The sequence below is a fragment of the Capsaspora owczarzaki genome (genome assembly GCF_000151315.2).
Source record: "Capsaspora owczarzaki ATCC 30864 unplaced genomic scaffold supercont2.9, whole genome shotgun sequence".
NCBI lineage: Eukaryota > Filasterea > Ministeriida > Capsasporidae > Capsaspora > Capsaspora owczarzaki.
The window spans coordinates 710,379-733,992 of record NW_011887300.1 but is presented as its reverse complement, the minus strand read 5'-3'; the positions used below and the strand labels follow the sequence as shown (position 1 = coordinate 733,992).

At 51.5% G+C, this 23,614-nt stretch overlaps 7 protein-coding genes across 7 annotated transcripts; 2 read left to right on the top strand and 5 right to left on the bottom strand.

Annotated features, from left to right (window-relative positions):
- Position 1: 1 nt before the first annotated feature.
- CAOG_05609 (cell division control protein) lies at positions 2 to 3,393 on the bottom strand. The gene is made up of 4 exons (XM_004346232.2): positions 2,082 to 3,393; positions 1,164 to 2,030; positions 139 to 1,033; positions 2 to 62 (listed from the first exon to the last, which is right to left on the bottom strand). Exons 1-4 carry the CDS (start codon positions 3,326 to 3,328, stop codon positions 36 to 38), a joined length of 3,036 nt encoding a protein of 1,011 aa, XP_004346282.2. The 5' UTR covers positions 3,329 to 3,393; the 3' UTR covers positions 2 to 35.
- A 114-nt stretch (positions 3,394 to 3,507) lies between these two features.
- CAOG_05608 (hypothetical protein) lies at positions 3,508 to 6,415 on the bottom strand. Its single transcript, XM_004346231.2, has 3 exons — positions 6,326 to 6,415; positions 4,549 to 6,207; positions 3,508 to 4,385 (listed from the first exon to the last, which is right to left on the bottom strand). The coding sequence occupies exons 2-3, from the start codon at positions 6,035 to 6,037 to the stop codon at positions 3,724 to 3,726; spliced, it is 2,151 nt and encodes a 716-aa protein (XP_004346281.2). The 5' UTR covers positions 6,038 to 6,207; positions 6,326 to 6,415; the 3' UTR covers positions 3,508 to 3,723.
- Positions 6,416 to 7,736: 1,321 nt separating this feature from the next.
- CAOG_05607 (hypothetical protein) lies at positions 7,737 to 10,427 on the bottom strand. The gene is made up of 17 exons (XM_004346230.2): positions 10,357 to 10,427; positions 10,213 to 10,296; positions 10,067 to 10,150; positions 9,918 to 10,001; positions 9,747 to 9,830; positions 9,589 to 9,672; positions 9,421 to 9,504; positions 9,264 to 9,347; positions 9,097 to 9,180; positions 8,948 to 9,031; positions 8,778 to 8,861; positions 8,632 to 8,715; positions 8,466 to 8,549; positions 8,317 to 8,400; positions 8,150 to 8,233; positions 7,948 to 8,022; positions 7,737 to 7,881 (listed from the first exon to the last, which is right to left on the bottom strand). The coding sequence occupies exons 1-17, from the start codon at positions 10,422 to 10,424 to the stop codon at positions 7,839 to 7,841; spliced, it is 1,362 nt and encodes a 453-aa protein (XP_004346280.1). The 5' UTR covers positions 10,425 to 10,427; the 3' UTR covers positions 7,737 to 7,838.
- A 486-nt stretch (positions 10,428 to 10,913) lies between these two features.
- On the bottom strand, positions 10,914 to 12,112 carry CAOG_05606 (hypothetical protein). Its single transcript, XM_004346229.2, has 3 exons — positions 12,052 to 12,112; positions 11,772 to 11,951; positions 10,914 to 11,459 (listed from the first exon to the last, which is right to left on the bottom strand). The coding sequence occupies exons 1-3, from the start codon at positions 12,058 to 12,060 to the stop codon at positions 11,235 to 11,237; spliced, it is 414 nt and encodes a 137-aa protein (XP_004346279.1). The 5' UTR covers positions 12,061 to 12,112; the 3' UTR covers positions 10,914 to 11,234.
- Positions 12,113 to 12,189: 77 nt separating this feature from the next.
- On the bottom strand, positions 12,190 to 16,842 carry CAOG_05605 (vacuolar protein sorting 53). Its single transcript, XM_004346228.2, has 9 exons — positions 16,696 to 16,842; positions 15,627 to 15,757; positions 15,453 to 15,519; positions 13,777 to 15,348; positions 13,494 to 13,576; positions 13,224 to 13,365; positions 12,948 to 13,097; positions 12,583 to 12,843; positions 12,190 to 12,476 (listed from the first exon to the last, which is right to left on the bottom strand). The coding sequence occupies exons 1-9, from the start codon at positions 16,813 to 16,815 to the stop codon at positions 12,276 to 12,278; spliced, it is 2,727 nt and encodes a 908-aa protein (XP_004346278.2). The 5' UTR covers positions 16,816 to 16,842; the 3' UTR covers positions 12,190 to 12,275.
- Positions 16,843 to 17,091: 249 nt separating this feature from the next.
- On the top strand, positions 17,092 to 20,179 carry CAOG_05604 (tRNA modification GTPase TrmE). The gene is made up of 11 exons (XM_004346227.2): positions 17,092 to 17,553; positions 17,694 to 17,858; positions 18,041 to 18,176; positions 18,267 to 18,372; positions 18,452 to 18,572; positions 18,712 to 18,855; positions 18,974 to 19,139; positions 19,337 to 19,498; positions 19,603 to 19,689; positions 19,764 to 19,858; positions 19,935 to 20,179. Exons 1-11 carry the CDS (start codon positions 17,208 to 17,210, stop codon positions 20,066 to 20,068), a joined length of 1,662 nt encoding a protein of 553 aa, XP_004346277.2. The 5' UTR covers positions 17,092 to 17,207; the 3' UTR covers positions 20,069 to 20,179.
- Positions 20,180 to 20,655: 476 nt separating this feature from the next.
- On the top strand, positions 20,656 to 23,049 carry CAOG_05603 (hypothetical protein; the record flags this gene model as incomplete). The annotated part of the gene is made up of 13 exons (XM_004346226.1): positions 20,656 to 20,750; positions 20,831 to 20,914; positions 20,998 to 21,081; positions 21,162 to 21,236; positions 21,317 to 21,400; positions 21,484 to 21,567; positions 21,646 to 21,729; positions 21,813 to 21,896; positions 21,970 to 22,053; positions 22,131 to 22,214; positions 22,307 to 22,378; positions 22,478 to 22,886; positions 22,993 to 23,049. 13 exons carry the CDS (start codon positions 20,656 to 20,658, stop codon positions 23,047 to 23,049), a joined length of 1,380 nt encoding a protein of 459 aa, XP_004346276.1.
- Positions 23,050 to 23,614: the final 565 nt, after the last annotated feature.

The following is a 23,614-nucleotide window of genomic DNA, read 5'->3' as shown; positions in this document are numbered from 1 at the left end:
AGGCAGCTGTAGCACACCCCCCAGTGCGCTCTGGTTTAAGACAATAGCACCACAGTGTCCTCCTGTACAGATGAGCTAAATTCGTAAGCAACAGTGAATCGTAGAGCAAATCCACGACCAACATTGTGACAAACGTACATCGTCATCGTTCTGGGCTCGCTCCGGCGCAGCTGTTGCAGCGGCTACGTTATCGTCCAGTGCCCGCATCTTTTTGGCAATCTCGGGTTGAGGCGAATCTTCCCAAGCGCGCTTCAAGGGAGCGAGTTGGACAGGGGTAGACCGTCCTCGCTCAACACCAGATCCCGGTGAAGCACCTTTAATGAGCGCTCTGTGCAGTCGAGGGTCGCTCGACAGCACGGCTTGAGCGGGAGAGGATCGATTAGCGTTTGAGTGAACGCTTCCGTGCATGGGCTGAATGAGCTGGATGGCTGGGACAGGGGGAATTGTCGAAAAGCGAGCTTGAGAGGCGTGGATGGCGGGGAGATCATCGAGAGTTGCCGGTAAGGATGCGACAGACGATGCTGACGTGAGTAGTGACAAGCGAGTCATAATATCATGTTTATCTGGAGAGGGGCCGTCCAGGACAAATGCCGCAAAGCTCTCGTCTTCTGCCATCGGAGGCAAACCATCGTCGGCCGCAAGGTTGTCTTCAACTGCAGTGTCCAAACGTGCCGGAATATCAGCAGTATCCACTTGGTCATGGGAATGGGGAGAGAGCGCGTCGCAGTGCTCAGACGCGACAACCTCTTCCTTCATCGGCACTGGCACATCCGCTTCGGGCACGTTCAACGTCGCTTGACCTGTCGACACGTGCGAGTCAGTTTGACGCCACGCCGGTCGTGTGTCCAGTAATGCACGCTGCCGCAAGAGAGGCTGGTCAAACACCACGTCACTCTCGCAGCCTGACAGTGGGTAGGGTTTTTTGCTAAGAAAGCTACGAAAAGGGAACAGTGGGCCCAAGAACGGATGGCCCAAGGCTGCCTGTGGTGTCAAGCGCTCAGCTGGATTGTACTTGAGCAAGCCATCGATAAAACTGCAAAAAAAACCACACGACGGTTGACCGTGAGAATGAAAGCGCAAACCCAACTAAACAACAACAAAAACCAACCTCGCACACAACAGCACACACTGATCCTCCCCCTCTTATCGGCCACCAACATTACCTCAGAAACGCGATATCATGTGTACCGAGCATTGATGACAGTCGTAGCAAGCGCTGCGATTGCAACAGGGCGATACGCATGGCTTCCTCGCCTTCGCGATCTTGCGAATCGTCGAGCTGGGCTGGACCCGCATCGAGAAACTCTTGAAATTGAGCATTAAACTTGCCAGCCGCAAAGGGAGCTTGAGGAAATGGACCCAGCAGCTCGAAAATCGACTGGACCAGACTCGCGGGCGAATCTCCCGAAAAGATCGGACGACCCAGGCTGAGTTCTGCCAGGATGCACCCGACCGACCACATGTCAATCTGAAACCCAAACTCGCACCCAAAGAGAACCTCCGGTGCACGATACACGAGCGTCTGCAGTTCAAACGTCTCGTGATAAAGACTCAAAAACTCGGGTTTGCACGACACGGCGTTGCCAAAATCGACCAGTCTGATCGAGAAGGAAGGATGGTCAACCTCATGCCCAAGACTACTGTCATCGATCAGCGAGCGCGGGCAGCGGAGAATATTCTCGGGTTTGAGATCGGCGTGAATAACGGCCTGATCCTCAAGGAAAATCATGGCGGACAGAAGCTGAGCTGCAATCTTGCGCAGACGTTGCATGGCGACAGCAGTGGCAGGACGCTGTTGAACCCATTCACCTAGCAGAGTGCGCGAGCTCTGGTGTGCAGCGGAGGCAGGCGGGATGGTGTGTAGTTTTCGCAGCGGGGTTTCCACCTTCTCGAATGGAGAAGCGCTGTTGTGGTTGTTGTGGTTGTTGTTGTGGTTGTTGTTACTGGTGTTGCTGTAACTGGAGGAGGGACGGCCCCGAGGGGTGCGGAGCTGGTCGTGTTCTCGAGAAACCCAGACCGTGTCATTGAGGCTGAGTGGCACGGGATCAAGCAATTCAAAGACCAGACAAAAATGCCCACACACGGTGAAAGTGTTTAACAGTCGAACGACAGGGGAAAACCCGCAACGGTCGGCGAGGTTTAAGCGACGCAGGTGCTTGGCTTCTTCCTCGCCAATTGCAGCGTATGGCTTGTGCATGATTTTGATTGCCACTCGTCGGCAACCCGGTGGAATGGCAAAGCGTGAGGCCTCGTGCTGGCGATGAGAGGGCGATGGCAGGAGGTTGCGGGGGGAAACGCCAGCTTTTCGATCGCAATCCATGTCGGAGGTCGGCTGCGAGGAACTCTGAGGATGGAGGCGGAATGCTGCATTGGAGTGGGTGAAGGTATCGACAGCTTGAATCATGACGGCAAATGTCCCTTCTGCCACCTGTTTGATGCAAGCGTAGCGACTGTTCAGCAAGCAGATGCAATCTCGAGCAATTTTCGGAGTTGCCTGTAGCTTCGAAGGAGGTCCTGCCAACGAGCGTTCGTGGGACGGCGTCGGATGCCTCGAGTCTCTCCGTTGCTGCTTGACCGGCGTCCGAGGCGAGCTCAGCGGCGACCTTCTTGCAGCATGCACAGCCGGCTCGTCGTCTGAGACAGTTGGACGCTGTTGACGGTACGCGGTCAGCCAGTCGGGCTCGCCATTGTCATCATCTTCCTCTTCCTCTTCCTCTTCCTCTTTCTCTTTCTTGATCTGCAATGCATTGCGATTCGCGCTCTGAGACGCGTCGGCCTTCCTGCTGCCATCCATGGACGTTGAGGTCTGAGCATGCTGAGCGAGAGCTCGATTTTGGCGCCAAAATGTCGACGCGCCGCCATCCTCGCCTGGCTTGCCTGCAGACGCTGACTCGCCGCCGCGCTTGCCTGCAGCGGCACCAAACAGGTCGCGCGACTCGTGTCCACCCTCCGCGTACTCTGGCGCGGACGATGCCGGCGCGCGATGGGTTGACGACGCGGCCGCGGTTGCTGCGAACAACGGCAACAGGACAAAGTGGCCGTCGTGGTCTGTCTCAAACCCGCGCGGTCGCTGCACCCCACTCTGTTCGGACGACTGCAGCAATCCCAACGAGGCAGCAGAAGCTGTAGCAGCAGCAGCAGCAGCAGCAGTGTCGGCGCGGGTCGAGGACGTCCTGCTCTGGGCCTGAATCCGCTCGTACAGGGCAGTCAGTCCCGCAGTCACCTGCGCGACACGGGCGGCATCGGATCGCGTGCCACCGAGCCGGCGTGGCTGGCTCTGCGAATCGAGGGGGAGGAAGCGCGACGCAGCGGCATGGCGCAGCTCCATTTGTGTTTGTGTTTGTGCTTGTGTTTGTGTGGCTTGCTGTGCTGCTCAGACGCACACAAAAAAGAAGCACAGGGAAAGTAAGATTGACATGCAAAGTGCCAATGTCAAAAGGAGAACAAAGCAACAATTTTGGTGCGCATTGATTGTAAAAACGAAAAAGAAAAAGAGAAAAACAAAAGTCGTGCAACAACTCGAAACATTGAACTAAGTACAGTAGGATGATGGAGACAACACGGGTGGCACACAAGCATCGTGCAAAACAAAAACAAACAAAGCACGCTCAAAAACATTGCAAGGTTGGAAAAGGAGGGGGGGGGAGTAAGAGAATGCAGGGCAGGCAAACATGACTGCAAACAAACATCAGCAACAACAAAGAACGGGAGGACAATCCGGGATTAACGAGGGCCCTTGTTGGGCTTGGCGTACACTGGCATGGCACCGGGAGTAGCCGCGGAGGAAGGAGCCTGCGGAGACTCGTACGACTCCGGACCGGACGTGTCGGCGTCGACAGGTGCCGCGTACGTGCTGCCTGCAGCTTGAGCCGAGTCGACAGGAGCGGCGTACACGGCAAAACCAGTGTGGGTGGCCTTCTGAGGAGCCTTCGGATCGAAGGGAGCGGCATAGTTGCTTTCGTCATCGTTGGCACCGGGTGGGCTGGCGTAGCCGCCTTCGACTGCAGAGTAGAGGTCTCCGTCGCCGTTGTTGCGCTGATCACTGGGCAATTGGTAGACGTCCGTCGCATCGGCAACTGGCGCGTACATGCTGTCGGCAGCAACTGGGGCATAGAGGCTCTCCGCCGCCTTGGAGGCAGTCGGTTTGGTTGGTTTGACAGGCTTGGCCACAGACGAGTAGATGGCCGTGTTGGCGCTATTCTTGGAGATCGGGTTGCTGGCCAGCTCCATGGTGGAATCGCGGGTTTGGACAGAAGAGCGATTGCGACGGCGTGACACAACCAGAACGATAATGACAATCAGCAAAAAGGCGATGCCTCCACCAACGCCAGCGCCGATCGGCACCATATCTGCACCGCTGCTTTGTGCTGACGTATTGGGATTGCCTGCGCCAATCAAAAGGGGAAGAAGAAGAAAAAACGAGGAAACATGAGAAAGGATGCGCTTTCATCATCGGGGATGGCAGAAAACAGCAGCAAGCTACATTCCCCCCCCCACCTCCTCCAAACACAGATGCAACAGTATATTTTGGGGGGGGGGTTGTTTTACCTGAATTGGACAGCGTGGTCACGTTGAGAGATGTCGTTAGGAATCGCTGGCCAGATGAAGGAGGAGCACCAATGGTAGCCTTCACCTCGAAATAATAGGCCGTCTCTGGCTCGAGCGCAGTAATGTTCCACCGAATCTGGCGACTGTTTCCAGGCTTGTACAAGAGCGAAGTGTCACCGTTGTAGGCCACAGTTTGGGTGGAAATAAAGGCCGCATCGGTCGAACGACGATAGGAAAGCTGGTACTGCCGCACTGGACCGGAAGTGTCGAGCATCTGCACCGTGTTGAGCGTCACTGAAACATTGGTCGCTTGGATCTTTGTCAGCGTCAGTGGCGGAAGCGGGAAGTTGACGGCCAGACAGTCCTGCGCCGCACCAGCAAGCAGGTTCCCTCGGTTGTCGGCAATGTTCACAGCGGCGGAGCCAGATGGCAACGTCCACTTGGCATAGACAAAGGACAAGCCACATAGGTTTAAGTTGTCGGTGATCTGGAGACTGTTGGTGATGGACAAGCCGTTCGAGCCGATGGATTGCACATGGGTCAGTTTGGTGTTCACAATCGCCAAGTTAGCAACCTGAGCCAGGTCGGGCATGGTGATAAAGTCGGTTGCCGTTTGTTGGAACGTCAAAGTACCGGCCGTCTGCAGCCCACTCAGATCGAGAGTCTGCACCGTTGGAGCGCCGAGAGTCAATGTGGAGACCGTTCGGAGGTTTGTCAAAATCAAAGACTTCAGACCGGCGCTAGCTGAAACTGTGAAAGTGCCCGCTGATGCAAGGGTGACCATCGTGAGAGAGGTCAGCGCCGAGCTCCCAAGGTTGAAGGTTGTCACCGTCTGCAGCTTTGGCAGCGTTAACGCCGTCAAGCCGGCTCCCGTCGGAACTGCGAAAGAACCCACGGATGTCAGAGTATCCAAAGCGAGAGTTGTCAGAGCTGCGCTTCCAAGACTGAGGGTTGTGATGGTCTGGAGCTTGGGCAACGTCAAAGCACTCAAGCCGGCGCCCGTCTGAACGGTGAACGAGCCAACTGAGGTGAGAGTGGCCATGGTGAGACTTGTCAGAGCGGCGCTCCCGAGACTGAGGGTTGTGATGGTCTGGAGCTTGGGCAACGTCAAAGAAGTCAGGCCGGCTCCCGTCTGAACTGTGAAAGAGCCGACTGATGCCAGGGTGGGCAAGGTGACAGTTGTCAGGGCCGAGCTTCCAAGGCTTAGAGTTGTGATGGTCTGCAGGCTTGGCAGAGTCAGGGTCGCCATGACAGCGCCCGCAGGGAACGTCAGGCTACCAATGGACTGCAGGGAACCCGCAGTCAAGGTGGCCAAGGCTGTCGCGTTGAACGAGGCCACACTGACCACGTCAGGGAGCACAAGAGAGGTCAGTTTGTTTGTGGTTGTCAAAGTACCGATAGTTGTGAGGCCAGCGTGGCTGAATTGTGCGCGAACGGCCGAGAACGACACAGAGTAGGCAGAAGCGACAGTAGACAGTGCAGGGAACATCAAGGAGATTGAATCACTGGAGGTGGGGTCGCCAATGTCGAGCTTATCGACGGTAGCAAGGTTTGGGAATGTCACAGTCTGTTCGGAACTCGTGACATAAAGCCAGTTTGCTGAAACCAGGTTTGGGAAGCTGTATGAGTCGCCAAGGTACTGGATGCGCAAGTAGTCCACTGAAGTAAACCGAACAAACAGAGTGCGAAATTGAGCTAAAGAGCCAAAGCTAAATCGAACACACACACACACACGCAACACAATCACAAAAACAAACTGCGTTGTTCCAGAACTGACATGATTTGCATTGAAAAATCTCGGGCAGAAGATAGTAATCGGCAAGGAGTGGCTCGGTAACCACGTTTCCATCGCGTTTGAATGTGCAATCTGGAACAGAAACAGCAAACACAGTTTGAGCATGAATTTGAGCATGAATTTGAGCATTCACTTGCATTCACCATTGAAAGTAAAACTTAGAGTTGTTGTTGTTGGGTTTTTTGGAAGTTTTGGCTTTTTTTTTTTTTTTTTTTTTTTTTTTTTTTTTTGTGGTTGTGATTTTTATGTCTCGTTCTCGCATCAACGCTGCCACCTTCCTTCAGGGACGTGCGCGACTCGCGCCCGCCACAGTACCATGTGCAAGCGAATGCGATTGTTGCTGATGCATCCGCCAGACTCCCCACGAGCGACGAGTGCAGACAAAGTGCCGATAGATCAAAATAGCAAAAGCAGCAAAAAAAAAAAAGAAAAAAAATCCATAAAAATCTCGCTTTCAACTCGAACAAAGCCACAGCGGTTGGTCGAGAGGCGCGGGGGGGGGGGGAGCCCCCAAGGATGGGAAGAAAATTGGCATTGCCACAAAAGGAGGGAAGGCGTACACGCGGGAAGGGTGACCCCCATCGGGGTGGCGGCCCCAACGGGGGGCGGGCCACAGGGCCACAACCCCAACGCCGCCGCAAAGACCGGGGGACGGGGCCCCGTGGCCACCAGCCCCCCAAAAGGGGGCCCCCCCTTGCCTGGGGTTTTTTTGGGCCAGGAAAAAAAGGGGGAAAAAGAAACCCCAAAAAAAAAAAAAAAAAAAAAACCCCCAAAATTTAACCCCCCAAAAAAAAAAAAAAAAAAAAAAAAAAAAAAAAAAAAAAAAAAAAAAAAAAAAAAAAAAAAAAAAAAAAGAGTCTCCAAAACAAGATTTTCCGTTTTTATTTTTATTCTTCTTTGTTTTATTGTAATTTTTGTTTTATCATTTTTGTTGTCACATTTCTTACTTTTGGATGGGTTTTTGTTTTCTGTTTTAGGATTGTGGAGGTTTTTCGCTTTGAATGACGTTGAACGACTTGGACTGAAAAGCACAAACAAACAGCAGAGCTAGAAGCCAGATTTGCAGAAAGGAGCGGAAAGGGTTGCGTCCTGTCGTTTCGTAGATTTCAGGGTTGCGAGCATGTCGAATGTCGGTCGTTGGTTGTTTGCTTGCTGACGCTAAAGCCATTAAGCTTGACAACGCAGCCTTGAATTGCGGGATTGCTGAGGAACAAAAGTTGCCAATTGGCCAAGCTCGGCGTCCTCTCTCGATTTGAAACCACACACCAGACAAGATGGTCCAGACATGAAAAGCAAACGCATCTCGCATCGTGTGGAACGGAAATATCGCATTGAGTACAGCAGAATTCAGCACATCATCGAGGCACGTCAAACAAATGTCACTGCTCTCCCTTCCCCTCCCTTTCCTCCTTTGCTCCAGCGAGCTCAAGTGAATAACGCTGTTGATCTGTTCGGGTAAGTCGCTCCTCTGATTCCGCCTCTCGCCCCAAGACTATCAATTTCTTGCATCTTGAGCGGGGATGCGCTGGCGCTCGGCCCTGTTAATGAATCAGGTCAGAAAGGCAATACAGTCACAAACACCGAACGAGGCAAGTCCAACTCACGCCAACTCGCAATTTGTGGGAAGGCTTTGGGATAAAAGTTGAACAGCACTTGAGGAGATCTGGTTGTCTGACAGACTATGGCAAGCATGAACGCAAAAACAAATTGTCAACGACGCTCAGTATTCGATATCTCATGTTGCTGCATCTTATTCCTCCATGTAGAGCCGCACGACCATCGCCCCTGTGCCGCAACTGGACCTACTGCAGTTTCGACAGGTTTGTTTGGTTCCGAAGTGCAGATCCGATAGCCCGTGCTCCAGCGTCACCGACTTGATTGGCTGACATCCTATGTCAGATAAACATCAGAACCAAGCCATTCTTGAGCAAAGACGGAGGTGCGACAGAAGCTCAATCATGCAACTACAATACCCGAACTGAGTCAGCGTAGCCGTTGCCTGCAGGCCTTCAGCGACGGCACAAGCTCCAGTGTCACCAATCTTGTTCTCGCCCAAGCTGCATCAACTCGGCCAAGTGAGTGTCGCGCGCCCAATAGCCCCTGTTTCAGCACAAGAACGTACGAGAGAATAGACAGGTTGGCCATGTTTCGAAGCGCAGATCCGATCGCCTGTGCTCCCGCGTCGCCGATTTGGTTGATGCTCATCCTAAGTCAAACAATCACCAGTAGCAATGCACTTTTAGCAAAACTGCACGCAAGACGAAAGGTCAAACGTGCGACTACAATACCTGAAATCAGTCAGCGCAGTCTTCGCGTGCAGGCCTTCCGCGATGGCGAGCGCTCCAGTGTCACTAATATTGTTGCTGTTCAAGCTGTGTCACATCAGTCAAGTGAGAGCCGGACGACGAATAGCCCCTGTAACACCAAAACGTACTAGAGAATGGACAGATTTGCCTTGTTTTGAAGCGCAGGTCCGAGCGCCTGTGCTCCCGCATCGCCAATTAGATTGGCCTGCATCCTATGTCAGAAAAGCATCACGTAGCAAACCATTCGTGAGCAAAGCTGCATGTAAGACGAAAAGGTCAAAGCGCCGCAATAAAATACCTGAAGTCAGTCAGCGCAGTAGACGTCTGACAGCCTTCAGCGATGGCACGAGCTCCAGTGCCACCAATCATGTTATTGTTCATGCTGTATCAAATCGGTCAAGTCAAAGCCGTGTGACCAGTCGCCCCTGTTACACCACCAGAACGTACTAGAGCTCAGACAGGTTTGCCTTGTTCTGAAGTGCAGATCCGATTGCCTGTGCTCCGGCGTCGCCGATTTGATTGGAATGCAAGCTATACCAGACAGACATCAGAAACAACTCATTTGTAAGCGATGCTGTCAATGCGACCACAGGTCAAACGTGCAGCTACAATACCCGAGCTCAGTCAACACAGTCGATGTTTGCAGGCCTTCGGCTATGGCTCGAGCTCCGGCATCACCAATCTTGTTCCAGCTCAAGCTGCAGCAAATCGTTCAAATGAGAGCCTTGTGATCAATCCTGTCATTCCTCCTGTGGCAACACAAGTTCGTACTGGAGAATGGACAGGTTTGGTTTGTTCCGAAGTGCAGATCCGATCGCCTGCGCTCCTGCGTCGCCGATTTGATTGGTAAACATCCTAACTCAGTCAAACATCAGAACCAAGACATATTTGAGCGAAGCCGGAGATGCGGCAAAAAGCTCAAGCGTGCGACAACAATACCAGAGCTGAGTCAGAGCAGTCGATGTCTGCAGGCCTTCGGCGATGGCACGAGTTCCAATGTCACCAATCTTGTTCTCGCTCAGGCTGTATCAACTCGGTCAAGTGAGAGCCTTTGCGACCAATCCCATCATAACTCCTGTCAAGACACAAGCACGTACTGCAGAATAGAGAGATTCGCCTTTTTTTGAAGCGCAGATCCGATCGCCTGTGCTCCCTCGTCACCAATTTGATTGCGGCGCATCCTATGTCGGACAAACATGAGTACAAAACCATTCTTTAGCACAGACGAAGATGCCACCAAAGGGTCAAGCGTGCCACTACTACAATACCAGAGCTCAGTCACAGTTGTCGAGGTCTGCAGGCCTTCAGCGATGGCACGAGCACCTGCATCACCAATCTTATTCTCGCTCAAGCTGTATCCATTGATCAAGTGAGACTCGTGCGACCAACAGCCCCCTGTGACAGTGGCAGATCGTACTTCAGGAAACCTAGGGTCGGCTTGTTCCGAAGTGCCAATCCGATCGCCTGTGCTCCCGCGTCGCCAATCTGGCTATCACTCAAACTATTCGACAAATTTCATGTTAGAATCTTCTTGAGCAACTCACTTCCTTGCCACTGCCTTACTCAAGCATCTGCAAATGGTTGTTCTGCTTGAGACCCTCGGCAATCACCAAGGCATCTTCGTCAGTAATTCCCGAGCTGCTGAGTCTATAGTAGATCAAGTCAGCGCGAAGCAACAACCACGCTTCATTCTTGAACAATACTTACACGACCGAACTGAATGACTTGGCGGTTTCAAACAGCTCACGCTGCCGTGATGAATTTGCACCACCCATTCTACAAAGATCAAATAATCAGACAGCTCGCAATTGGGGCAAATCTGAGCTCCACTCCTTCTGGCCTTCTTTAATTTAGCCCACGACAGGTGCAGTCCACCGCTTGGGTAGTGTTTTCCGTCGCGTTCATCGCCCTTGTCATGAGACTCGACGACAGAGCGGGCTCACTCGCGAAGCGGTTATTTTCGTGTTGGAACTACGACGAATGCCAGCCCAATCCCATCACTCCGCACCACCCACCCCACGCACCACGACCATCGTCGACGTCAACACAACCCGAGTCAAGCCGATTGCATGGCAATGCTGGTGCCAGGGCTCTGGGCGATGGCACAGACCGAGCTCAACGGGAGCAATCCTCACCCAAAGACAACAGCCACGCGACTCCGACAACCACAGCGACAACAAGCCATCCGTGCATTCCCATGTTTGGCGTGTTGGATGAGATGATGCGTGTATGTGCGATTGTGTGTGTAGCGGACGTGACATGACTGGTGGATGAGATAATGTGTCTTTGTGTGTTTTGGCGCGAACATGACGTCGCGACGGATCAAGATTGAATAGGAAAAAACAACAACGAGAAACCAACAAAACAACAACAGCAACAAAAAAGGAAAAAAAGGTCGTAACAAACCTGAATTTGTCAAGTAAATGAATGCAAAAAAAAAAAGAGTGAGTTTTGAATGAATGCAAAAACGCACAAAGCATCAAAAAAAGTGGATGGAAACGGAAAAACACAGCGTTCATACGGCTGAGCTCAGGTCAACAACAAAAAGCCGCTGGCTGAGATGCGACAAACAACGCATCTGCACGTCAAGACGGTAATGGTGGGTCTTCAGCCAGAGACGTTTGCTTGAAAATCCGAAGCGCAGGCGGAACCGACTTGGAGCTCGACCCAATCCCGATGTTGCGCGAGCCAGCGGTGAAATCAGTTCCTGCAGCAGATGTCGTAAAAACGCGCGGCTCGTGCATGGCCACGAACGTTGTGGCTGCATGGCGCTCTGTGCTAAACACGCTCGTGCTCGAATGGCGGTTGTTCTGTTGGAGAAAGTTAGTTGACAAAAGTCAGCAGCAAAAACTTTTCACCATCACTCAGATTGTCAATAGGAGCTGACACATTTGATTTTTGTTTGTTTGTTTGTTTGTTTGTTTTTCTATCCGAATGAACGCCGATTCGTGAATGATAGATCTGGAAATACTGCGGCACACCCACCCACAGAGCAGTCGACTGCTGGGGCCACAAATCCAACCATCTTTTGTTGGCTCACGTCATGTCACCACATCTCGCCACACAGCTCGCCGCAAACTCGTCCTTAAAACCAATTGCAATGGAGATGCAATGGAGCATACCGAGGGAACGGACGCTGTCTGCTGCGCAGTGGTGTGCGGCGTGTATGTTCGGCTCGCAATCCCGTCAACGGCCTCCTGCGACGGGAAGATGACCGGGCCAGCGTCCATCGCCGCCGTCGCTGCAAACCCACCAGGCACGCTGCGTGTGGCTTCAGAGTACGATGGGGGCCCTCGCTCGTTCTGCATGGAAAACAGGAAGCACGGTAAACCCCGAGTGAGCCGAGATTGGTCGAGCTCGTTCTCTCTCTCCGACGCACGTCATCAACTCGCTCGTCCTTACTGGTTCCATCCAAAATAATAATGTCTAAGAAGAAGCGAATAATAATATGTATAAAAAAAAAAAGAAGAAGAGTGAAGTGGCCACTGCAACAAGAAAACAAATTCCAAAACAAAAAAAAAAAAAAAAAAAAAAAAAAAACAAGTACCAGCTTTGCCACTATTTTTGCAAGTGAATACTGTAATTGTCATACTCCAACCAAACCAACCAAAGAAACCAACACAGAGTTAGGTTCGACGGCCAATCTTGCTGGACAGATCTTTGGAAAGATTGGTGAGGTTGTTTAGCAGACGCGTGGGGTTGATGTCGATACGAGAGGTCTCCTCGCTGTTGGAAGCTCCGCCAGTTCCTGGCGCGGACGACGGCGGTGCGGGCAAGAATTGGCGGAATTGCTCGAGAAGTGGCACTTGCTCTTGCTTTCGCAGATTCTGTCAAGGAAACGATTTGGATGATGGCAGGCAGAAGGGCAACAGGGTGAGTTTTCGGGTTGCAAGCACTAAAAACGAAACGCAGAAACGACAACGAGCGACTCACCTTCATGTCGAGAATCTTTTGGAAAATGTTAATGTCGGGCTCTGCAACATAGTTGAGGTAGTTTTGCACAAACACCTCGGCTTGCTCGTGGGGCTGGAGGACGACCTTGAGAATCATGTCAATCTTGGACATGGTCTTTTGCACCAAACGCGAGAAGGGCGTGCTGGCAACACCAGAGCCGGAGCCCGTGTCCAACAGCTGAGCCTTGACCGGTTGCATGTCAAGCACGATCGCTTTCAAGGAGGCCATATCGAGCAAGAGCTACAAATTGGGGCAAACGAGAAACACAAAAACACAACGTCAGGTACTGGCCTCGTCATCCAAAACAACAAGCCAAACAAAACAAAACAGTGCCGTAAAATTACCTGTTCAACACCAGTTTGGTTGGGCTTGACGCGGAAAACAGCATTCTGGACGCGCGGCACGAACGAAGTGGCAAACTTGAGGCAAAAGTTCGAAAAGTACCTTGCGTCGGCCACTGTTTCACGAACAGTGGGTACAAAGTTGGCAAACACCTGTGTTCATTTGCAGGTAGAGAGCGAAGAGAGGGCAAGAGTTGTTGCCAAAAAAAAACCACCAAACGTGAGCATACGAAACACCAACCACGTCCATTCCACGAAACCTAACAAAGACGGACCCACCTTGGCGATGGAAGTGACATAATCAGACTGATCGCCGACGCTTTCAACCGAGTTCCACGTCATCTTCAGCATGATTTGGAACGAGGGTTCGCACGCCGCCTCGAGTCCTTGAATCAAGATCTGCAAGCAGTTTGCAATGATGCTGCAACGGCGAAAACAAGGGTCAAGCACGGCGTGAGATATGACAAGGAAAGCGAAGGCGAACGATCTTTGTGCAAACAACAACAACAACCACAAGAACAACATCCAAAAAAGAAAAAAAAAACTTACTCGTGGAAAAAGTCTTCATGTTCACTCATGTCAACACGATCTGCAAACTCGGGATCAATCTTTTGCTTGATTTTCTCCTCGAGCTGAAATCAACCAAGCAATCAAGACGTGAGAACCAAGCAGTTGACAAGCATAACAATCAACCAAACATTCTCCTCCTCTTCCTCCTCCTCCTCCTCCTCCTCCTCCTCCTCCTTCTTCTTCTTCTTCTTCTTCTTCTTCTTCTTCTTCTTCTTCTTTCACAAGACCTAGCCACACTCAAACACGCAAAGCGTGCACATACTTTCTTCGTGGTGGCACTGCAGTGGCTGGCAGTGTTGAGCACGCCACAGACAAGGACCAGCTCCTCACGAGACATGCGAACGTCGCCAGTGTGCAGAGCAGCCGCGATGGCAGAAGCCGCAGCAGTGGACGAGTGCTTGGGGAGCTGACCGGTCAGGAGGCGATTGCCATAGTTTTTGAGGTGCTTGCCAAACACACGCGAAAGCTCGAGCAAGGGTTCCCGCACGGACAGCTGGTCGACGTGCACACGAAGAATCTCCTTGTAGCCCTGGAACAAGTCAGTCGCTGATGTAAAGACAGCGCCCGCAGAGCCGCCGTGGTCGCTCGACGGCTCAACGCCTGGCTGGGTTGAAATGGTGTCGGACGCACGGAACTCGCGAGCGAAGCGCTCAATCATGTCGCCAATGCTCTTGTCCTGCGCATCCACAAAGATGTGCATGTATGGCTCAAAGCACACTGAGATGGCGCCGACGAATCGCGACTTGCTGGCAGCCGCTTCTTCCGCCTGCTGCTGTTGTTGGAGCAGAAGCAGTTGCTTCTTGCGCTCTCGCGCAGACACGGTCTTGCTCTTGCCCTGTTGCTGGCGCTCGCGGGCTTTTTGCTTCTTGTACTCGAGGTAACGGCGACGGACTTCGGCTTGCGGGTCGTTGGGATCAATACCGCTCAGTGCGGCGTCGACTTCCTCCTCTTCCTCCTCCTCGTCCGCACCGCGAATTTGCTGGAGCTGTTGCTCAAGCTCGGCGCGCTGTTGCTGGTGCTGCTGTGCCTGTCGAGTGCCGAATCGCTTTTCGAGCGACGCCTCGAATCCTCGAGTGACGCGAATCATGTTCAAAAGCAGCTTCATGTCGACAGTGTACTTTTTCGAGGCGAGAATGGACGTCAGGTCGCGATAGGTCACCTCGCAAAACTCACGGCACAGGTACTCGGCCATGTTCCACGATGTCGGGAAGACGTCCTTGAACTCGTGGTCAAAGTCGGTCAGGTTGCGCGCAAGCCAAGCGTAGCGACGGTCAATCTTCTCCGGGTGTGCCGGCTCGAGGCCCTCGCCGTAAATGAGCACGTACTCGGAGAGCCGTCGTCGCACAAACCACTTGATGAGGTCCGCCTTGACGTCCTTTTGCAGAACATCCAGCACCATGCATCCCTCATGCAGATGCGGGCCGCCGTAGCTCAGGGCACCCTTGTTGGAAATGGCTTCCTCAAAGTCCGCCATGATTTGCTTGCGAAGAGACAGCTTGATGGCGTCCAGCGAATCGGAAAGCTCGGCAATCTGGCGAATGGACTTGTACGCGGCAAAGTGGTCCATGACAAATCCGCAACCAACGAGCAGATTGGCGGCATCGTGGTACTGCTTTTGCTTGGTCATGGACTTGAGTGTCTCGACAGAGCCAACAAGCATGTTTAGGTGGTTGAGCGTGGTCATGGAAGCAGTCAGGTTTTTCTTGGCGTAGTCGAGCGTCTTGATGTCGCGGGTGATTTCCTTCACCATCGACTCGGACAGCCCTGCGCGACCCTTGATGTCGTTGATGCGCGAGAAGAGCTCGTTGATGGATTTTTGCGCGTTTTCCAGAGCCTGGCGGAAGAAGAAGAAGAAGACGACAGCAAATCAGCAAAAATGGATTCAAAGATTCAAACAAACAAACAAACAAAACAATATGAGGCTCCCGAGTGGCATACCTTGCGACCTTCATCCTTGACGTTGGTTTGTGAATGCACAATGTCATGAATGTTCGTATTCAGCTTGCTACATGGGGAAAAAAACGAGGAATGAAAAGTGAGCCAGCTCGATCTTTTTTTTTTTTTTTTTTTGGCTTTGCGATCAGCCTGCTGCCGGTTGCCGGGTCTGCTTACCGGACACCGCCTTGAAGTTTCTTGATGACGGCATCGACGTTTGCAAGCGACTGCTCGGTCGGGAAGAGCGCGTTGATGTAATTGACGGGGTTAAAGTCAGGGCTGTCCAGCGGATCGTCGCTTGGAAAGACCTGTTGTTGTCGCCCCCCAAAAAACAACAAACAATGTCAAAGCAAAACAAGCGTTGATTGCGAGACAGTTAGTGACAATGTGCTGCAGCAAATGAGGATGAGTGGCCTTCGCTTGGGAACTGATTTCAATGGGATTTGCATTGCATTGATTGTACTCCTCCTCCTCCTCCTTCCGTCTCGAGTCGCCTCGCAGCGCATCACTCGCTGACTGAGTGATTGCTTCGATCGTTTGATGGCTAGACTGATGGACTGATGGACAGCGTGTGCGAGGAGCGCGAGACTGAGCTTCACGAGTGTTCTTGGCTCTCGGTGTCGTCCCCTTTCCCTCCCTTCCCCTTCCCTCCCCTCCCCTCCCCTTCCCTTTCCTCCGTTCTCTTCTTGCCACTTCAAGTGACCTTTTCTGCATCTCCAATGGAATGGACGTTTTCATTGGACTCGCATTGCTTTTGACTCTTTGTCTTTTTTTTCTTTTTTTCTTTTTTTTTTTTTTTTTTTTTTCACTCACCATTGCTTTTCAGTCAGCCATCTCCTCACTCCCCCCATCGCGAATCCTCGCCTTCCATCCTCGCGTGCAATGTCTTTCCCCTTCTTTGCCCTCCTCCTCCTCGGTCCTCCTCGGTCCTCCTCCTCCTCGGTCGCTGCGCTTGAATGAAGCACAAAACCAAGTCCAACAAAAACCGGCTTTTTTTTTTTTTTTTCATTCAATTCAATTCAATTCGTCTCTCTCTCTCTCCCTCTCTCTCTCTCCCTCATTCGTCTCTCTCTCTCCTTCGTGTCTATCTCCCCTCATTCGTGTCTCCCTCTTCCATCAAAGCCGAACGCCACCGCCCAACCCCTCTTTGTTGAGCTACAAATGAGAGATGGTGGTGGTGGTAACCAGCAACCCTTCAGTGATCCGATCCTGCTGCTGCTGCTGGTTCATGAGTGCTGCTGCTTGCCTGTTTGATGGCTGCTTCGACTTGGGGCGCGTAGGCCACTGCGCGCGAGTGCGAGCCAAGCACTTCGTCATCGCTGCCTGCTGCTGCTGCTGCTGCGGGTGGATTGCTCGCGACGTCCATCCAGCAACAAGTACAACAAGATAGAACAAGAAGACTGGACTTCAAATCCTTTTCACTCTTGTTCAGCACAAGCACACATCACAAGACAACAACAAGCGAAACTCAGAACGAAATGGTGCTGGAGAAATTTTGGAGGGACTCGTTCGCTCAATATCAGACGAGACGAACGCGAGACAATCCAGCCACAGTCAGACAGTGACAAGGAAAGAAGATGGGAAGAAGCATTCGTTGTAGAGTGCACAGTTTGACTGGATTGTCTCAGTTTTGTTCTGTAGATTCTCAGATCAGTCCATTTTTGTTTCATTTTGGTCTTTCTTTGTTTTGGGTTTACTTTGAACACACAAACCCCCAACAAAGCAACGACGTTGTTCTGACTTTCATTGCGGATTTTCATGTCGCTGCAGTTGCTGCTGCTGCTGCTGATGCGTGGCGCGACGCACTCGAGCGTGGCAATCTCGCGTGGCTGTGGCAGAATGGTTTCACTGCGCGGTCGGGCGATCTGCGCTCCGGTGCACCAGCGCCACCAGCAGACTCGAGCAGTGTGCTCGTGGATGCCCAGTCCGCTCGCTCCCGTGAGCACGACTGCTGCTGCTGCGAGTGTCGGCGGTGGTGCTCAATCTCAGACATTGCCGCTGCAGCCTCACTTGACAAGCAGCAGTAGCAGCAGCTCTCCGTCGCCCGCGCCTGCACAGCAACGTGACTCCATCTATGCCCTTGCAACAGCGCCAGGCCGAGCAGGTGCGCGGTCGAATATGCCGTCTTGCCCCAGTTGTGATGTGATGACTTGAATGAATGGCTTTTTGCCTGACTCACTCTCTGCACATGCACTCGAAAATTCTTAACATTGGTGTGTGCTTGGTGGATGGGTGCACCATCAGGAGTTGCTGTGGTTCGCCTCAGTGGTCGCGCCGCTGGCATCGCGATTGAGCGAATGACCGGCTCAGCCCAAAAGTCTAAGACTCCGCGCCAAGCTCATCTATGCCGACTGGTGCATCCAACAACAAAGGAGCACATAGACGATGCCATTGTTTTGTGGTTCCCTGGTATGTTTCCATGGCTTGTATGCATTGGGGTCTCTTTTTTTTTTTTTTCTTTTTTTTTCTTTTTTTTTTTCTTTTTTTTTTTCTTTTTTTTTTCTTTTGTTTTTTGGGTTGGTTTGTTTGCTTGTTGCTTGTTTGCTTGTTTGCTCCTGTATAAGAGTCTCACGTGGATTGCGCGGCAATAGGCCCTCGCAGCTTTACCGGCGAAGATGTGGCCGAGTTTCACATTCACGGCGGACGCTCCATCATCGAGGCACTGTTCGAGGCGCTCAGCGAACTACCCGATACGCGAATGGCTGATGCTGGCGAGTTTACCAAGCGGTATGTTGATGGTTTCCATATGATCCAATCTATATAAGTGAATGGGATTTTTGTTTTGAAGTTTTTGCTCATGGACTGGGACTTTTGCAGAGCTTTCTTCAACGGCAAAATCGATTTGACCGAAGTGGAAGGACTGGCTGACTTGATCAACGCTGAAACTCGTGCTCAACGCCAGCAAGCTTTGCGTCAGCTAAATGTATGACTATTCCAACCGCGCAGTTGGTACGAAGGCATTAACACTCACTCTCGACGCTACAACGGGTTTGATGGAGCAGGGTGCCATGAGTCGTACCTTTGAGGAGTGGCGAAGAACGATTCTCAAATCCATGGCTCATGTGGAAGGAAACATTGATTTTGCTGAAACCGAGGACATTGAAGAGAACGTCATGCAATCGGGTGAGTCGATAAAATGTGTTCAGTGGCGTACACAAAAATTGTCCTGTTGCTTTTCGTTGTCATTGATCATTCATTCGTTCTTACTCTGGCTTGGTTGCTCGGAAAATGCTCCTTCCCACCGTCACGAATCCGCACTCAGCAATTTCTGCTGTGCAAACGCTTCGGCACGAGATTGCAGCCTCCCTCAACGACAGCCGGCGGGGTGAGCGCCTGCGCTCGGGTGTCTCAGTGGCAATTGTTGGTGCCCCTAATGTTGGGAAGAGCAGCTTGCTCAATATCATGTGTAAGGATATTGATGTCGATGACTTTTAGATTGGGCGTGGATGATTGTTTTCTGATGTGCGGCGATTTGGTTTTGGGGGGGCGGGTTTGGCTTTTTTTTTCTTCTTTTCGAAACACAGCCCAGCGACCTACTGCGATTGTGTCGGCCACAGCAGGCACGACGCGTGATATTTTGGAAGTGCCACTAGACATTGGTGGATACCCCTTGTTGCTGTGCGATACTGCAGGAATGCGCGACTCCGATGAAGAAATTGAACAAGAAGGCATCAAACGAGCTCGTGCCAGGTATGCAAGTATTCCCAATGATGGTTGCAGAACGGATTTACTTGCTCACAAACACTCACCCGCCCTCATGTGGTCCGTCATTATGTTCGTTTACTCTTTTTATTCATCTTGTTTTTTGTGGTTGATTTTTTTTTGTTTGGTTGTTTGTTTGTTTGTTTGGGGGGGGGGGTTTCAAACAAATTGTGGCTCACTCTCAGAGCGCACGCATGCGACTTACGCTTGTGCGTGTTTGACGCGTCAAAGTTGGATTCTGTTGATCCTTCGATTTTGCAGCTCGTCCAACCAGGCATGTCACTTCCGATCATTAACAAGATTGACACAGTTGAGGCATCTCAGCTAGTTATCCCTCCAGAAATCTTGTAGGTCATGACTACTCGTTGCTGACAGTGACGGAGACATTGTCTGACAACAGCATGTACTTGCAACCCCACTGACTGACGCACACACGCACACTTACATAAAGAGCTGCCAAGCCCGTCTTTCTCTCTTGCAAATCTGGTGAGGGCGTTTCAGTACTGCTGGAACGGCTTACATTGGAGCTGAAACAAAGGTACCATCGCATCTCCAATGTTCTTCACATCACGTCTGGGGATACAAACTCATCATTCTATCAAAATGCTGCAGGTGCGAGTCAGAGACGGGTGAAACGGCTCTCATTACACAATGGAGACACCGAACACAATTGCAGACCTGCGTGGCACATCTTGATCATTTCCTCGGTAAGTGCTTGTCACGTTCATTTGGGCCGTCTTCGTGCGTCAGGCTTTCATTGTGAAATTCTGGGGTATTTTGTAGAGGACTTGTCGGATGTTGCCATCGCCGCGGAACATTTACGTCAAGCGGTGCGAGCCCTCGGGCAGATCACTGGTCGAGTCGATATTGAAGAGATATTGGACGTCATTTTCAGAGATTTCTGTATCGGCAAGTGACGCGCTTGCTACCGACTTTCGTTGCTTGGCTCTAAAGGAGAAATGAATTTGCACCGTTGTTGTATTTAATCAATTACGAGAGCGCTTGCAGGCAATGCTTTTCCAGAACGAGAGACTTGTACAGTCAATCAGGTGTAATCCACACTTGTCGTAATCACCGAGGAGGGGCAAACAGCTTTTTGCTTCCACTAGTTTCCGCATTCTACAACGCATATTAACGCAGCAGTGGAGTTGTTTCCATCGATATGGCATGTTCCGACGACACTTGGCGAACGATGACTCGCGTTCATAGACAGCTGCCCTTCGTTAATGTGCTACTCAAAACGGTGCGTTATCAGCTGTCTGTTTCAAAGCGACATTCGAACGTGTTCGCTTCGTCTTTTTGCCTTCTCTTTCAGCTTTCCATCCAGCTCAGTTGAGTTTTTCAGTCTTCTTTCGTTGCTTTTTTTTTTTTTTTTTTTTTTTTTTTTTTTGCCAACATGCTGTCGTGCGAGTTGTATGATAAAGTCAGGAATGCGAGAGGATACCTGAGGTTAGTAGCCGAAGCTAAAGCAACAGTGTGACTGCGCGCGTATTGACTGTACTGCATGGAGGAAAGGTTGCCAGAGGAAGAGATTGGCGATGCTGGCGCGAAGGCGATTGCTGAGGCACTCAGAGTGAACGCGATGGTGACTTGGCTTGAGTAAGGCATCTCGCTCGAACTGATGGATGCGAGCGAGGAATCCAGTGACAATACAGAGTCTTCGCTGATGTCGAGGACAGTCTGGGGAAGAATCAGATTGACGATGCAGGCGCGCGAACGATTGCTGAGACACTCAAAGTGAACACGACGCTGACTGAGCTCTTGTAAAGCATCTCGCTTGAATATGCATGTGAGTGGCTGATCCAATAATTGGCATTGAGATGTATTATTGACGGAGAGAGGACAGCTTATATGGGAACCAGATTGGCGACGCAGGCGCGCGAACGATTGCTGAGACACTCAAGGTGAACACGTCGGTGACTTCGCTCGGGTAGGCAAAATCACGTTTGGTGATGCATGTGAGTCAGTAATCCAGAGGTCCTACAGAGTCTTTGCTGATGTCTAGGACAGTCTGAGCGAAAATCAGATTGGCGCAAACGCGATTGCTGAGGCACTCAAAGTGAACGCGACGCTGACTTGGCTCAAGTAAGGCATCTCGCTTGAACGTGATGCATGTGAGCGACAATCCAGTGGTTATACAGAGTCTTTGCTGATGTCTAGGACAGTCTTGGTGACAACCAGATTGGCGACGCAGGCGCGCGGGCAATCGCTGAAGCACTCAAGGTGAACACGACTGTGACCACGCTTGAGTAAGGCATCTCGCTTGAACTGATGCATGTGAGTGAGTCATCCAGTGACAATACAGAGTGCTCACGGATGGAGGCATGAACAGTCTAGGCAAAAATCAGATTGGCGATGCTGGAGCGCAGGCGATTGCTGAAGCACTCAAAGTGAACACGACAGTCACTCGGCTCTAGTAAAGCATCTCGCTTTGATGTGAGTGGCTGGTTTCAGCCCGGCATTGAGAGTGCTCACTGAAGGAGAGGATGGACAGCTTGGACCAGAATCAGATTGGCGAAGCTGGAGCGCAGGCGATTGCGGAAACACTCAAAGTCAACAAGACTCTGTCTGAGCTCTAGTAAGGCATCTCGCTTGAACGTGATGCATGTGAGTGGGTGACACATGACAGTAGAAGTGCTCACTGATGGAGGAGATGGACAGTCTTGGTGACAATCGGATTAGCGATGCTGGAGCAACGCCCATTGCTGAGGCACTCAAAGTGAACACGACGTTGACTGCGCTCGAGTAAGGCATCTCACTTTGACTGATTCCAGCAGAGGGTAAGCAGAGTGCTCAATGAGAGATGGGACTTGGACAGCCTGGGTAAGAATCAGATCGGCAATCTTGGCATGATGGCGATTGCTGAAGCACTCAAAGTGAACACGTCATTGACCGAGCACAAGTAAGTCATCTTATTTTGACAGATGCTTGGATGATTTAACAGAGGGCATTCAAGAGCTCACCTATGAAAATGGACAGCCTGAACGTAAATCAGATTGGTGATGAAGGAGCGAAGGCGATTGCTGAAGCGCTCAAGGTGAACACATCGGTGAAGAAGCTCAAGTATGTTGCTCTGCTCGTTGCTCGTATTGAACTTTAAGTCAGAGTCGATCAGAGCTTGCCTCTTGTCTCGTTGCTTACTTGTCGAGAAACAGTCTAGCTTTTAATTGCATTGGCAAGGTTGCGGCTCAGGCAATTCAGGACGCACGCCCTTTGACTGAACTGAAGTACGTGTTTCGAGCCCTTGATGCTCATTCAATGCTTCTCCAAGCAGTGGAGCGGCTTCGCTGACTGCTGATGCATCCTGCTGCTTGTTCGTCGCATAGACTCAATTACCAGATAAACCCACTTGCGTTTGCCTTACGTCCACGATTGGCAACTGCTGAAGACCTGCAGATCGTGTTCCGAATGCTGACCAGCGGGTTGGAGCTGGAGAATCAGTCCGCATCTCTACCTGCACTACCAGCTGAGATTGCTGATCTCATCATGGACGAGGCATATTATTGGCAAGGCGTGGAACGAGTGAATTTGATTGAAGGGACCGCCGATGGTGTTCTGAAAGTGACAGTGCCTCAGAGCATCAATGGGAATTCGATCCGCGTGAAAGTAATTCAGGTGCTTCGGGACAAGAGCACAGAAGGCAAGTCGAAACAGAACTGCGTGTTTTACTTGACTATTCGAGATGAGCAAGGTGTTGTTCGATACGAACACAGTGGAAAATTTTACCGGATTCCGGTCAGTCCAGTTTTTTCGCTCGTTTTCCCCTCATCGTCTTGAGACTCGAATTCGTCAGTTTGGCTCGCTTTTTTCACTTGCACTGTGATGTATGTGTCGATTGTAGTGCACTGTTGTTGAATTCGGACAGCAGGGACCGTGCTGGACCGCAAACCGACGATGAGGCTGGATTGGCTGGCGGACCATTGGGATCAGCACAACCATGCTCCTGCGCTCCAGGCAAGCTCAGCTCGCGCCTTTACATGTCGGATGATGTGACACGGGTCTGGAAACCTTGTTTTCGAGGCGAGGGCGGACGGGGACGGTCGGATAGACGCAGGAGCGCTGTCGAGCCCCGCCAGCCAAATGACTGCACCAATTGCACCAATTGCACCGCATCTCCACTCAGGATATAGCTCTCATTCTATTAGAATATAGACAAATACACTCAACAATGAACACCTATTAGTCACGCATATTCAAATGCCATGGAACGAAGATGAATAGGTTTTCATTCAAGCTTGACGGACGGTCTTCCAGTGGGAATGTCTGCCTCAGCCCCTCGAGTTGGTCGGGTGTTAATGCGTGACAGTAGCCGCTGCAGCCAAATGGTTCGAGAAGCGCGATTTCGTGGGTGTGGGGGGCCCGTGACGTGTAAACGGGATTTCTGCCATACTCGAAACCGGTCGGCCGGTAGTACACTTCAATCTCAACGTAGATCGTTTGCTCGACACGCCAAAACATGGCTG

Excerpts from the sequence above, each read along its gene's own strand:
- CAOG_05609 (XM_004346232.2), bottom strand. The coding sequence starts at position 3,328 with ATGGAGCTGCGCCATGCCGCTGCGTCGCGCTTCCTCCCCCTCGATTCG. Across the intron at positions 2,031-2,081 it reads CTGTTAAACACTTTCACCGT|CCTCAATGACACGGTCTGGG; the intron begins GTGTGGGCATTT and ends CGTGCCACTCAG. Across the intron at positions 1,034-1,163 it reads CATGATATCGCGTTTCTGAG|TTTTATCGATGGCTTGCTCA; the intron begins GTAATGTTGGTG and ends TTTTTTTTGCAG.
- CAOG_05608 (XM_004346231.2), bottom strand. The coding sequence starts at position 6,037 with ATGTTCCCTGCACTGTCTACTGTCGCTTCTGCCTACTCTGTGTCGTTC. Across the intron at positions 4,386-4,548 it reads GACCACGCTGTCCAATTCAG|GCAATCCCAATACGTCAGCA; the intron begins GTAAAACAACCC and ends TGATTGGCGCAG.
- CAOG_05607 (XM_004346230.2), bottom strand. The coding sequence starts at position 10,424 with ATGGGTGGTGCAAATTCATCACGGCAGCGTGAGCTGTTTGAAACCGCC. Across the intron at positions 9,673-9,746 it reads GCGAATCTCTCTATTCTGCA|CCTGAGCGAGAACAAGATTG; the intron begins GTACGTGCTTGT and ends GAGTTGATACAG. Across the intron at positions 7,882-7,947 it reads CCCACAAATTGCGAGTTGGC|GGCCGAGCGCCAGCGCATCC; the intron begins GTGAGTTGGACT and ends ATTCATTAACAG.
- CAOG_05606 (XM_004346229.2), bottom strand. Across the intron at positions 11,460-11,771 it reads AGACAGCGTCCGTTCCCTCG|AACAACCGCCATTCGAGCAC; the intron begins GTATGCTCCATT and ends TTTCTCCAACAG.
- CAOG_05605 (XM_004346228.2), bottom strand. The coding sequence starts at position 16,815 with ATGGACGTCGCGAGCAATCCACCCGCAGCAGCAGCAGCAGCAGGCAGC. Across the intron at positions 15,758-16,695 it reads TCGAAGCAGCCATCAAACAG|GTCTTTCCAAGCGACGATCC; the intron begins GCAAGCAGCAGC and ends CGACAACAACAG. Across the intron at positions 13,366-13,493 it reads CATGAAGACTTTTTCCACGA|CATCATTGCAAACTGCTTGC; the intron begins GTAAGTTTTTTT and ends TCGCCGTTGCAG.
- CAOG_05604 (XM_004346227.2), top strand. The coding sequence starts at position 17,208 with ATGTCGCTGCAGTTGCTGCTGCTGCTGCTGATGCGTGGCGCGACGCAC. Across the intron at positions 18,177-18,266 it reads GCTGGCGAGTTTACCAAGCG|AGCTTTCTTCAACGGCAAAA; the intron begins GTATGTTGATGG and ends GGACTTTTGCAG. Across the intron at positions 18,856-18,973 it reads CAGCTTGCTCAATATCATGT|CCCAGCGACCTACTGCGATT; the intron begins GTAAGGATATTG and ends TTCGAAACACAG.